The 13,562-nt window shown below is 36.0% G+C and overlaps 1 protein-coding gene across 3 annotated transcripts in view; it reads right to left on the bottom strand.

Annotated features, from left to right (window-relative positions):
• Nucleotides 1–13,562, bottom strand: part of ADAM10 (ADAM metallopeptidase domain 10) — a 115,523-nt gene that overhangs the window by 51,453 nt on the left and 50,508 nt on the right. For all 3 annotated transcript variants that reach the window (XM_014839441.3, XM_014839442.3, XM_070500800.1), the window contains one exon: nt 1,119–1,219. In XM_014839441.3, the coding sequence (XP_014694927.1) occupies nt 1,119–1,219 (101 nt within the window). The remainder of the gene's footprint in view (nt 1–1,118; nt 1,220–13,562) is intronic.

The raw sequence follows: 13,562 nt of genomic DNA, 5'->3' as shown, positions 1-13,562 counted from the left end.
TTGCACCCACCCTGGAGTTAAAAACTGTTTATGGCTTTGCTCTCTCTCGCCTTTGTATATACTGTTCCTCCTGTCTTTCTAACGAATTATTCATGGCCAACCTAACTCCTCCTTATTCTTTTAGTTTATGATTATTTTCCTCAAATACTTCCCAGGCTAGGTTAATTACTCTTCCTATGTATAGAGTATTACCCTATGCCTAACCCTCTTCTATTTCTTACTATCCTCAATTGTTTCTCTGTGTCTCCAATTAATTATAAACTTTTTGAGGACAAGTTTTCATCTTAATCTCCACATATTCCCAGAACCTACCAGTCTCTGACATACAGCAGAAAATCAATACATAACTGTTGAATGAATGCAAGAATAAAATCTCACTTATATTTGAAAGATCCACCTGATATAGAACCGTTTATGCCATGCTGCACATCAAAAAACACACAAATCTGCATTTGTGACTGAAGAAACTCAAGAAACATTACTCCATCCTACTACTTTTAGAAAGGATGTCCAAAATACATGATAAATGATTTATCATAAAAATAAACTTTCTTCATTTTAAATTTGTGTTTTGAATAACCATAGACCTATGTTCTATGATTAAAGAAAAAGGAGGTCAAAAAAGAATAAAAGAACAATAGTAAAATAGTAAAAAATCTTAAAATTAAAATACCAAAAGTAGTGTGATTTTTATTAGAGTAACTAACCACCTTGGCTTGCTTAGGGACACATGACTTGCAGTTTTAAACTGCGGAAGTACCAGGCAAACCAGGGGAAGTTAGTCACTCTAATTTCCATACTAATAGAAATGCTTACGTTTATACAAAATACAAGTTCAGACTGATTGTTTTTTAAATTTTACAATAACACTTGTAAACCTATATTTTGGACACATAATTAATGGTTTTTGAGTCACACAGATTTGTATTCAAATCTCAGCACCGCATCTTTATTTTAGGCAAGTTACCTGGCCTCTCTGATCATTAAAAAAATATATAAATATTTCCCCACAGTAGGATAAATCTTACAGAAATTCTAGAACATACATTTATAATGCAGGAACACATGCCCAAGTGCATATTCATTTCTTAAATGCAAGCTAGTATTAAAATTCTTACCTGTGTTACTTCTTCTACACCAGTCATCTGGTACTTCCTCATCCTTTCGAATACTGTATGATCTGCACAGCCCCCCTGTGGACCATATTTATGGGGATAGTCTAAAACACAAAGAAGAAATGTCATTACTGTTTCATGTTTAGATATTACAAATTATCTTATAAATGAAAAATTAACTATCATAATTAATGAAAGCCATAAATGCTTATTGAGCACCTATGGCAAAGGCACAATGTGAGGTATTCTAATTTTACAACCTGGCAGATTCCTAAGTTCTCCCTTAATAACACATAGGCAGTCTCTAGATTTTTGACATATAGACGATTTGTGAATTCTAAAAAAAGACAATAATCATTCTTTATTCTAGGCTTAACTGTCCTACTTCGGATACACAGAGCATCGTAACATGGCAATTTACTTCATTTTGTAATTTATAATATCCCCTTCAAACACATTACATTTCTTATGCCGCAAATGTTCAAAGCCACCTCAATCTGAACTACAGTTAGGCTAATATAATATTTGGCTTGAATTCCTTCAATGAATACCAATGGGCCTCAAGCAAAAGTGACCTAGAAACATGCTCCATGGTATAGTAAAAGCAGATAGAGTTTAAATTTATTCAGTGTATAATTCAAGTGAATGCTTTATAAACCAATAACTATTTTAACATCATTTTTCCCCTTATAATGAAACAGTGATTAATTTATCCTTAACTAAATTGGTTTTACTTCCAGATAGCTGTTCAATTTAGTTTAATTATTTAAAAGTTTATTCCACTCTCTCAAAGTTCACATACCTCTCCCTTGTTAGGGTCCTCTCTATTTCATGAACATATTCTATAATTCAATCTAGTAACCATAATTAAGAGAACTGTCAAAATAAAATACTAATACATGGGCAAGAGGGGAAGAACTGAAAATTCCTTAAGTAGTTTATTGATGTAATACACAGAATCCTAGTAAGAACACCGCAGGGAGTTTCTCAAGAAAATCTAGAACCTAAAGTGGACACTAGTCACCTACTTCATAGGAAATATGAATTAAATACAACAATACAAATCTAAACCGGCAGGTAGGAAGTAGGGGTTATGGACAATCTACCTACATTGACATAACAGCTCTGATTTAAAATTTAAATTAGTTTTTATCAGAGCTCAAGAGTACAACAGCTGTAAAATTCTAATGAACAAATGTGAAAGAAATGATAGACTTAGAAGTTACCATTTTACAACCACTCCACATGTATAAATTGACTTATGCAAGGATCATCATGAGTGCGAAAACCACTGGGTGAAAGATGTGAGCTAAGAGAATACTCACAATCTCTAAAAGTACCACCCCAAGGATTACCTATTAATTTCAAAGGGAAAAGTTATCTTTACACTAAAGACATACAGTGATTAGCACTTTATTCACCAAGTGATCAAACCAAGCATAACCAATAGTAGGACAACCTGATATTATGTGCCTCCTGTTTTAATGCAGTAAGAAAAACCTGGCTTTACCTATGCAATATTCTTGCCAAACATATTAACTGAATTTAATAACAAACAATCAGACACACCAATAATGTGAAACATTCTATAAGCCAGTGACCTACACTCGTGAAAAAAATGCAACATCATTAAAAAACAGAAAAAGTCAAGAACTGGGGGTGGGAGACCCTGGTAGTTATTAGGACAATAAAAAGACATAATAGACAAATGCCAAAAATATATTTTTAGGACAACTGGAGAAATTTTATTACAGACTATATAGCAAGTGATATCACTGAACCATGTTCATGTTTTTAGGGGTGAAACACTATTATAGTTATTTAGAAAAATGTACATATTCTTAGGAGATGTGTGCTTCTTAAGTATTTAGCAGTGAGGTTCATGATGTCTGCAACCTACTTTCAAACGGTGCCCCAAAAAAATGTACTGGGGGGGGTGTGCAAAATGTTAAAAAATGGCAAGTCTAGGCAAAGGATACATGTGTTCATTGTATAATTCTTTCAATGTCTTTTAAGTTTGAAATTTTCACAATAAAATTAGGACTAAAAGATTGCAATATTGGCAGAACAAGTTCAAATTATTTCAAAATGGAAAGCTAACACAACTAAAGTGTTGAATGAGAAAAAAACCAAAATACTTATTATTTTATTGTTTCAAAGGTTGGCCTTGGGAAAGTGAAAATACAATACCATCCAACATATATTTAATAAGAATCTACCACAAGAGCTGGAAAGTTTTACAGTGTAATATGTCAAAATTTTCAATTCTCACCATTTAGTAGATTTAGGGTATTACCACCACAATGCCTTCTTTTGCTACTGTAATTTTATCTCAAAAATGTCCTTTAAGGAACGCTGCCCATATTCTTACTGGAACTGAGCTTGCCTAGATCACCAGCTAAAGAAGTTCCTCACACCAAGAACACTCATTTCAATAAACAAAGAAAAAAATGTACAGACTCATAGACAAGTATACACACACACTTCAGTTCCTTATTCAGTTAACAAACTTTAGATCTTTTAGAATTTTGCTACTTGTTTTAATTATTATATAAAGCCAAGTTCATAGTTTGATATTATTTATACATCCAAACATTTTGTGCTATTTTACCCTAACACCAAGATAGCCCAGTCTCCAGCAATAAAACTGTGGCCTGATTCTTTGGCTAGTTTTCCCTTAAATCATAGATAAGAAAACGGTTTATCTATTTTTTACCAGATAACAATATGAATGAGAATTTCTTGTGCTGACCCTGGCAGCAACTAGGCAGATAAGTAAAAGAAGATCTCAGAGTACTAATATACAAAATATTTTGCCATAGAAAATGGATGTTGGGGCCAGCCCGATGGTGTAGTGGTTAAGTTCACACACTATGCTTTAGTGGCTAGGGGTTCACAGGTTTGGATCCCAGGTGTGGACCTACACACCACTCATCAAGCCATGCTGTGGCAGCATCCCACATACAAAATAGAGGGAGACTGGCAGAGATGTTGGCTCAGGGACAATCTTCCTCAGCAAAAAGAGGAAGACTGGCAACAGACATAGCTCAAGGCCAATCTTCCCCACCAAAAGAAACAAAAAGAAAAGAAAATGGATAAGACTAAATATATTTTCAAAAGCTTATTTTAATTTCTCTTCCAACGTGATAAGCAACTTATGGTTCAATTAGTATGTCATGTTCTTATTTTTCCTTTATGGATCAGTTTGTGGCAACAATTTTTATTTGTTTATTAAGACAATATTCAAATTAATAAGAATCTGTTTTACCATTTACCTTAGGCTCATGTAAGTTCAGCGAAATAAACATATTTAACAACATTTGATGAAATTCTTATGAGTTGAATTAGACATCTCCCAATACACAGTAAAAAAAGAGCTATTTTAAACTATAGTTCTAATTTATCATGAAGTTTCTTTTTTTTTTAAAGATTGGCCCTGAGCTAACATCTGTTGTCAATCTTCCTCTTTTCTTTTTCTTCTCCCTAAAACCTCCCAGTGCATAGTTGTATATTCTATTTGTAGGTCCTTCTAGTTCTGCTATGTGGGATGCTGCCTCAGCATGGCTTAATGAGCGGTGCTAGGTCTGTACCCAGGATCCAAACCAGTGAAACCCTGGGCCACCGAGATGGCGTGCACAAGTTTAACCACTCGGCCACAGGGCTAGCCCCATCATGAAGTTTCTTAAAACCATCTTAATAACCCCCGTACCCAAACTGCTGTTTCTCACACACAGACATGAGTACAGACACAAGAGCGTGGACACTGACGACCCCACTCCCAAATAAAAAACTATTTCTCTTAACTTTCAAAAGAAAGGCCCTGTGATTAAATCATTACAGCCAGTATTCAGATGAACTTCCCCTAAATGTCTCCCATACCTGGTCTCCCTAACCCATATGCATCACTATATAGTACATCAATCACTTAACCAGTAAAAAGAAAGTTTTTAAATGTTCAAAGATTTTATTTGAAAAAACAATTTTACGATTGGCACAGTGTGGCAATCACTGACCAAACAAATTCCTATTTGTACATTATCCTGTGTACAAATCTGGACTAAATCTCGCAGCCTCCCTTCCAAGTTGGGTGTGGCCGGTAATCGAGTTCTAATTGAAGGAATGGAAGCAGTAGGAAAGTGCACTAGCCAGGATCCTCCCTGCTCTCCTCCCCTTCTGAATGGCTGGTAGGAGACAAGCTGGGAACAGCAAAACAGTATAGGCACAAAACAAGGTAGTGTGGATTCCTGAACCACTTATTGAAGAAACGCTGCCTAATGAGGAATTCTCACATTAAACTGTTACACTAGGGAGAAACGAGCTTTTAGTGTATTTTGTCACTGAATTTGGGGGCTGTTTGGTACTGCAGTTAGCATTATCTTAATAAAGGGTGAAAGTTTTTGTCAAGGAGAATAGAAGATCTCATTTTATATCTGCCTTCCACTGGCATTTGGCAAATTTTTCCTATCACAGACAATACCAAAATAATCTTGGTCTGGCATATCAGAAATTCTTTAGCAGTGTTAGTATTTATTGTCGTTTTCTGAATGTTTTCATTTATAACTAGTTTTCACTCATCCCAAAATACAACTTTTGCCAAAAGATCATTCATATAGTTAAGTTGAAGGTTGACACTCACAGTACAGTAATAACTACATTTTTTAACTAAAGACAGACCGCTTGTAGACTCTTTAATACCCAGACTAAATATATTGCCTGCTTAGAGAAATAAGTGCTATCATCATTTTTCAAACAGTTTTTCAAAAGAGGGCTTACTCAATGCAAGATTTTCAGTTTCAGAAAGCAAAAAACTTGTGAGGCTCATTAGCAATCTAGTTATAAGTCCACCAGATAATGAATATATCAAAACAACATTTTTGTTTCCACACATAATTTAGTTCAACTAATATACTTCAAGATAATGTCAGTTGATATGTCTGATTTTATTCAAATTTGAGAAATAACAAATATCATAATCTGATCATGATAGAAATTAGGATTTACCTTCATTCAAAGCATACTGTGAAATATATTTTGAATCTGCTCTTACACAGGCACAAAAGAGCTACCACAAAGTATTTCTGGAATAGAGAATTTTATAGCTTCCAAACACTTGAACAATTTCATGTGCACAGCATCTAACTCAACATCTTACTAAATTCAGGAACAGAACCAAAAATCCCCATCTTAAACAACTGTAACATCATTTTCTTTAATGTAATGATAAGAAAAGCCGAAGGAAAATATACATGTCCGATTTATATAATCAGCAATCCCTATCATACAGTATCTCAATAAAATATAAATAATTTTCAGATAGTGATAATACTAAATACATTGACACTCTGTGTCATCAATACGTTGGCACTGATGCTGGACATTTAAACATTAAGATCAAGGTAATCAAACAAGTACTATCTAATGGATATCTAATCTACTCGATAAAATATATAAAGTTGATAACGTGCTCAGCTTCAGCAGCCCAGGTTCAGTTCCCAGGCGCAGACCTACACCACTCATCAGTGGCCATGCTGTGGGGGCGGCTCACGTACAAAAAGAGGAAGAGTGCAGCATTGGTAGTATAGTGGTGAACATAGTTGTCTTCCAAAAAGAGGAAGATTGGCAACAGATGTTAGCTCAGGACAAATCTTCCTCAGTAAAGACAGACAGACAGACACACACACACACACACACATTTGCCTTATAGTCCCTTGCCACCCCTCTCCCAACTCTCAACCAAATCCTGTTTGAATTCAACTCTCTACCTACACCCCTGCAGCTGAGAAAAACTCCTGAGGCTGGAAAAAAACTGATAACTATGATTATTCTCACTCAAAAATCATAATCTGTAACCTCAAGCAGCTCATTTATGTGGCCTGGTAATGATACCATATTTCCAGAATCTGTTCTCAATCCTGTCTACGTAGTTAACTACAGGCAGCCCTCGCTTTGCCACATTAGTACGGGCAACAAAACTGGCCATGCAAGCTGAAATCATGCAAAGTGCTCTTAATTATCAATGAGGAAAACTACAACTGTTCCATGATCTTTAAAATTTTTTGTCAAAATGGTAAAACTTTCATCATTATTTATAAATGTATAGGGGAATGAAAAATAATAAAACTATTATTTACTTAGTACACTGTAAGTTAAAACATTAGAAACATCAAGAATTAGAATATTTAAAAAGAAAATTCAGAGTGTTTTATTTCTTTCTAAATTGTATTTTAAATGTCATCAAAGATACACATTCTTTTTGAAAACTTGATATTTAGGGTAAAAAAATATTTCCAAAGCAACAAAACAGTATTTATATATGCTTCAAACTCTGTCAGCACAAAACTCTCCCAATAGAAAAAAGGGGATCAAGTATAAAATTTTTCCTATATACTTTCAAAACTTCTAAAAGAGCCTATTCTCCCTGGTCACCACATTAACTATAAAAATGGACAATGACATTTTCCTTCTAAAATTCTGACAATATAATCCCCATTTCTAGAACAAGTCTTTGTTGAACTAATGAATAAGCCCTCATTGAGAGGCTAAATCATAGGATGCACTGTAGTTCCCCTGAAAAGGCCAAACGGCATACTCTTTCACAAAGAATGAGTCATTGGTGTAGAATATTCAGCCTATTTAAAACAAAGATCCGCTTCAAATCTACTGCCTTTCTTCCAGTTCCTTTGCATGCCAACCTCTTGCTTTTGTTTTGTTGTAGGAGGCGCAAATATAAATAATACATATATTGTGATACCTCCTCAAGAAGGAAATAGCTCTAGTTAACTCTCCATCAACCACTCCAGGAAGGGGTATCTGGACAGTTCAGACTCTGCCCAACAGACTCACGCATAAATGGTTCTCACTACATACTAACTAAGGTAGACTTTGTACCCTCACTACCCCCAGCAAGGCATCCCTCCCTCTATGTGACTGGCAGGTTAGGAATTTGACTGCAAAGTCCAAGGCCTTGGCTCTGAGATGGCTCTCTAACAGTCAAAACTTGGTGTAATGCCCATGGACAAAGAAAATAGATTAGTGGTTGCCAGAGGGGAAGGGAGACGTGGGGGAGCATAAGGGGCAAAGGGGCACATATATATGGTGACTGACAAATAATAATGTACAACTGACATTTCACAATGTTATAAACTATTATGACCTCAATAAAATCAAAAAATTTGGGGGCTGGCCCAGTGGTGCAGTGGTTAAGTGCACACGTTCCGCTTCGGTGGCCCAGGGTTCACTGTCTGGGATCCCAGGTACGGACATAGCACTGCTTGGCAAAAGCCATGCTGTGGTAGGCGTCCCACATATAAAGTAGAGGAAGATGGACCTGGATGTTAGTTCAGGGCCAGTCTTCCTCAGCAAAAACAGGAGAATTGGCAGTAGTTAGCTCAGGGCAAATCTTCCTAAAAAGAATTTTTAAAAATCAAAAGATCTTTTAAAACTTGGTGCAATTCCTCCAATAACATGCTATGCATTACCAACTCCAATCAAATAATCCAACTTTTATTACATTAATTGAATTTAAAGTACAGTGACTCCACAGACAGACAATGTACAAGAAGTTGCCTTCTTAATATCTGGAGGGTAGCTGTGTGGGTCCTTACCCATGAAAATGCCATTTATCCCCAAAGTTGCCAAAAATCAACATGGATTCACTGAGGGATAGTAAAAGGAAGAAGTAGGCTTTTTAGAATTGATGATGAGCTTGGAAGTGTTAAAAACAAGAAAACAGGCCCAAAATTGAGTCACTTAGGCTAAGCCCCACATCGCCAAACCAAGACTTAACTTTATTATGGTTTCAGCCTCTCCCAGAAATAGAATCTTAAACCAGTCAGTCAGGAACCACCTGGTCAGCACTGGTGAGGTAATCTGCCTGACAGACCCTTGCTGTCCCCTAAAAGGAAGTGACTTTGCCACAACCAGCCCACTTGTTGCTAGTATAACTTCCTTGTTTCTGCTCCCTTCTGCTTATAAGTGTTTCACTTTGTACTGCTCCTCAGAGGTCCTTTCTATCTGCGAGATGAGATGCTGCCCAATTCAGGAATAGCTGAACAAAGATAATAATATCTTTAAAATTTATGCAGTTGAATTTTGGTTTTTAACAGAGGAATGGAAGAACGGATAGGATGAGCCCCAAATGCCCTTCCTCTTTCTAATTCCAGTGGATAGGAGTCCCTTTCTCCCTAGTACCCCTTCCCCATCTCCCATATCCAGTCTCTGTTTGGGGAGGGTAAGGAAAGCATGGGAAGAGGGACACAGTATGATTGTCCCTGGGAAGGAGAGGAAGCTGAAGATGGTCCCCTTTTCCACTTGCACTTACAACACTGATCTTCTAAGAAACATCTCTTCTAAGATGGGGAGCTGGGCCAGGCATGTCCCTCCCGACTCCTGGTTTTTAAGAAGAAAGGGTTAGTATTGGCGGCCAAGCAGATCATGGGCATCAGGTCAATAGAAGAAATGTTGCTCTATTATTCTGATCAATTATAAATAGAATCACTAGACTCTAAAATGCATTAGGACAGAACCTTTGCCCTGTTCATCACTGTATCCATAGTATCAGAAAGTGTCTTGTACAGATTAGGCACTCAAAGTGTTCATTAATAAATTAACCAGTCATTAAACCTATAAAACTTGTAAGTGAAAGATGTAATAAAAATTTCTAACACACTGATTTCAAGTGACCATTATTTCCATTTATTCAATTTGTATATACACCTATATACAGAAAAAGGGGGACTATGGGCTAAAAAAGATGCCAGTTTCTTTTCTTTTCTGAAGTTCCTGAGCTGTGGCAGCTTAAAAGAAATATTGTTGCAGCCAGAGTAATAGCTACCCTTCTTCTGTCATCATAGATTCTTATCTCTAGCAGTCAAAAGTCTACCTTTAACTTCAAGGTTCAAGTCAAATGCCACCTCCCCTGAAAAGTCTACCTAAGAATCCCTAAGGCTCCCTCAGTATGTACTACCCTCCGTGCTTTGATGACATTTCCATTACAGCATTTATCACATTCTGACTCTGTATTAATTGACTGAGAAGTCCCCTGAAGATCTTTTTTTAAAGTCTTAATCCTTCCTGTACATTTACAAATCAATAAACACTTGTTGAATTTTTCAGTCAGCAGCTGGTTTCTATGCCTCTTTTCCAAGGTCATCCATTAACCAAAGATCTACAAAGTGCTGACTCCAATAACCTTCCAGCCTTCATTCTACTTGTAATAACTAGGAACTGTCTACCGTTTTAAAGTGATTCTACAGGGAAGTGTGTTCTAAATCCCTAACTACTTTACAGATTGACCATAAAATAGGGCATGTCCAAAATTAGGGCCTGTATGCCCATAAATTTCCTAATTGTATGTTAATGTTATTCTTAATTGCATTAATTTGTTTACAAAACAAATAATGGGAGAAAAAAACTACTATTTACCAAATATCATCGATACAAGAATAAATGACAGAGTATACAGACTCAAAGAACTTACAGTCTAGCTGAGGTGTGAGGCATGTAAAGTATTCCATTTAAATATTAACTTGCTAAGTGTTTAGTCTCCCTGTACTCATCTACAGTTTATTAAATATTGGTTGAATTTAATTTAGTCATCCACTCAACAGCTGTTTTCCTTTCCTGTCTCTTTTCAAAAGTCAATCACATGATCAATGACCTATACACCACGGGATTCAAAACCTAGGGAGGACTCACCAACACATAAACAGCAGTAAAGAGAGGATGCTCAGAACTGAGGGCTCCAAAAGACTTCTAGGAGATCAGACCTGAATCGCATTTTGAAGGATGAGTATGGATTTGGGGCAGAGAGAATCTATACACAGCTAGACTGAGATGAACACTCCTTCTGCTCTCTTGCTTCCACAAGGCTTGTTCTAAATTTCCAAAATGTCCCCTTTCTAGAGGTCAGGTATTAGACCAAGATAGTAAAAGTCCTTAGTATTTATTTCATCCCCTTGCCCCTTCAAAATTTATCTTCTTTAATCAATCAATAGTTGATGAGTTATTATCAAAAACTTTATAGTAGTTTCGTTTATAATAACTCAAAACTGGAAACAACCCAAATGTCCATCAACAGGTAAATGTATAAACAGAATGTTATCCATACAATGGAAAACTACTCAGCAATAAAAAGAAATAAACTATTAATACACACAGCATGGATGAATTTCAAAATAACTGTGCTAAGTTAAAGAAGTCAGATTTTTATAGAACAGTACATAGTGTATAACTGTATTTACATAAAAGTCTAGAAAATGCAAACTAACCTGCAGGTTAGTGCCTGAGGAAAGAGGGGATGGGAAGGAGAGAAGGATTATACTAAGTAGGAGGAAGGTTTGGGGGGTAATGGATACATACACTATCTTGATTATGGTGATAGTTTCACAGATGTATACGTATGTAAAAATTATCAAATTGTATACTTCACATATGAGCAGTTTATTGTATGTCAATTTTTCCTCAATGAAGCTATTTTAAAAAGTAATACCAATTAGAGAGATGTGACAACCAAATGCAATGTGTGAACCTTGACTGAATCTTGTTTTTAAAAAAAAAAAACGGAGGGGCCAGCCCGGTGGTGCAGTGGTTAAGTTCCCACGTTACATGTCAGTGGCCCAGGGTCTACCAGTTCAGATCCTGGACACAAACCTATGTACCGCTTATCAAGCCATGCTGTGGCAGGCGTCCCACATATAAAGTAGAGGAAGATGGGCAGAGATGTTAGCTCAGGGCCAGTCTTCCTCAGCAAAAAGAGGAGGACTGGCAACAGATGTTAGCTCAAGGCTAATCTTCCTCAAAAAAAACTCTGTTTAAGACGATTCCTTCCCATACTCTCATCCTCATATTGTTACATTTCCACTCACCAGAGAAAATTACAAACAAAATCACTCTAAACACTACAATTTTTAAGCTCTAATATCACAACTGGTATGTAATAAAAAGAATGTGAAAATCCTTCCTTAACACAAACATACATTTACTTGGACAAGTGAAAAATAAAAGAAGAACTCAATGGTAAAGTTAAACATCAAAAGGAATAGAAAACTTAGTTGCATTCAATGTCATTAATCCTCCAAGCTACCTCATCATCTTCAGGGAAAAAGAAAAGTTGACAATAAGGAAGATATTTGGAAGTTACTGTAAGATGCAAAGTGGAAAAATGTAATTATATGACAAGGAAGAAATAAAAGTGGGAAAAAAGAGAAGGATATGCTTAAACTACATAAAAGTAGATAAGAGAAGAAGGAAAACAAGAGAGAAGATGTAATAATAGAAATCATAAAAGGCAGAACAAACACAGTAGACGGTACTTATGGGAAGTGTAAAGCAAAGGAAAAAGTTTGATTACAGTATGATGGGAAGGAAAAGATGAGTTCAATATCTGTCAAATTACTCTCTTCCTCTTCTTCCTTTCCCAAAAGCTCTCGGTTGATTTTGAGGAAACATTATAGGGAAAATGTTTCAAGATTTCATTAAGTATCTATGAAGAACCTGCTCCAGAGATATATGATATTCAGAATGTTAAAGGATATTTAGAATATTAAAAGAAACAAACTGCAATTGGAGAACTTACATACTTTGATAGGGGAGGTAAACCAGAAAAAAACACTAAATTACTAAGAAAATTACAAAGGTATATACAAATCAATTAGATGATAAATTCTGTTAGCAGAAAGAAAGAAAGACAAAGGAATTCATATTCCAAGTGGTAAAGGAGGACTGTAGCTTGGAGCTTGAGGAGAGTATGTAACTCCAGGAAGGGAAATTAGAAAAGGAATCAAATAAAGATGAGTGAAAACAGAGGCAGGAGCATTAATGAATTTATGATTTAGTAAGTAGCTAAAATCAGAAACACATCCTATCTAGAGTAACTACGCTATTTTCTGTAGTGATCCAGCCTCAGAAATAACTTGCAGTCTGCAGTTGGGCAGACTGAAGTATGGAAACTGTCAGAGCTGATGGAGTGAAAAAGTCAAAATGGTTAAGGATTCCTAGCATATTACTAGGGCTGCAAAATTAAATAATTGACAACAAATTTCTGGCTGTAGAAAGGAAAACAAAGCCAGGAAGAAGCAATCAAGTTAGGAAAATAGGCAAAAATTGAGAGAGCAGTCTAATTACAGTCAAAATAAAATATGGGGCCAGCCCCATGGCCTAGTGGTTAAGTTTGGCATGCTCGACTTTGCCCAGGTTCAACTCCTGAGCATGGACCTATACCATTTGTTGGCAGCCATGTTGCAGCAGTGACCCATATACAAAATAGAGGAACACTGGCACAGATGTTAGCTCAGGACGCATCTTCCTCAGCAAAAATAAATAAAATATGAGTACTCAAGAGGCATAAAAATTATGGGAATGAATTCCTATAGTATTTCATTAAGGCATTCTCATAACTGGATGACTATGGATGATATATAGACAATGGTAGAACTAAAAAGTAAAGTC

This window comes from Equus asinus, chromosome 2 (assembly GCF_041296235.1).
Source record: "Equus asinus isolate D_3611 breed Donkey chromosome 2, EquAss-T2T_v2, whole genome shotgun sequence".
Taxonomy (NCBI): Eukaryota; Metazoa; Chordata; class Mammalia; order Perissodactyla; family Equidae; genus Equus; species Equus asinus.
This window is presented reverse-complemented; position numbering and strand designations above follow the sequence as displayed.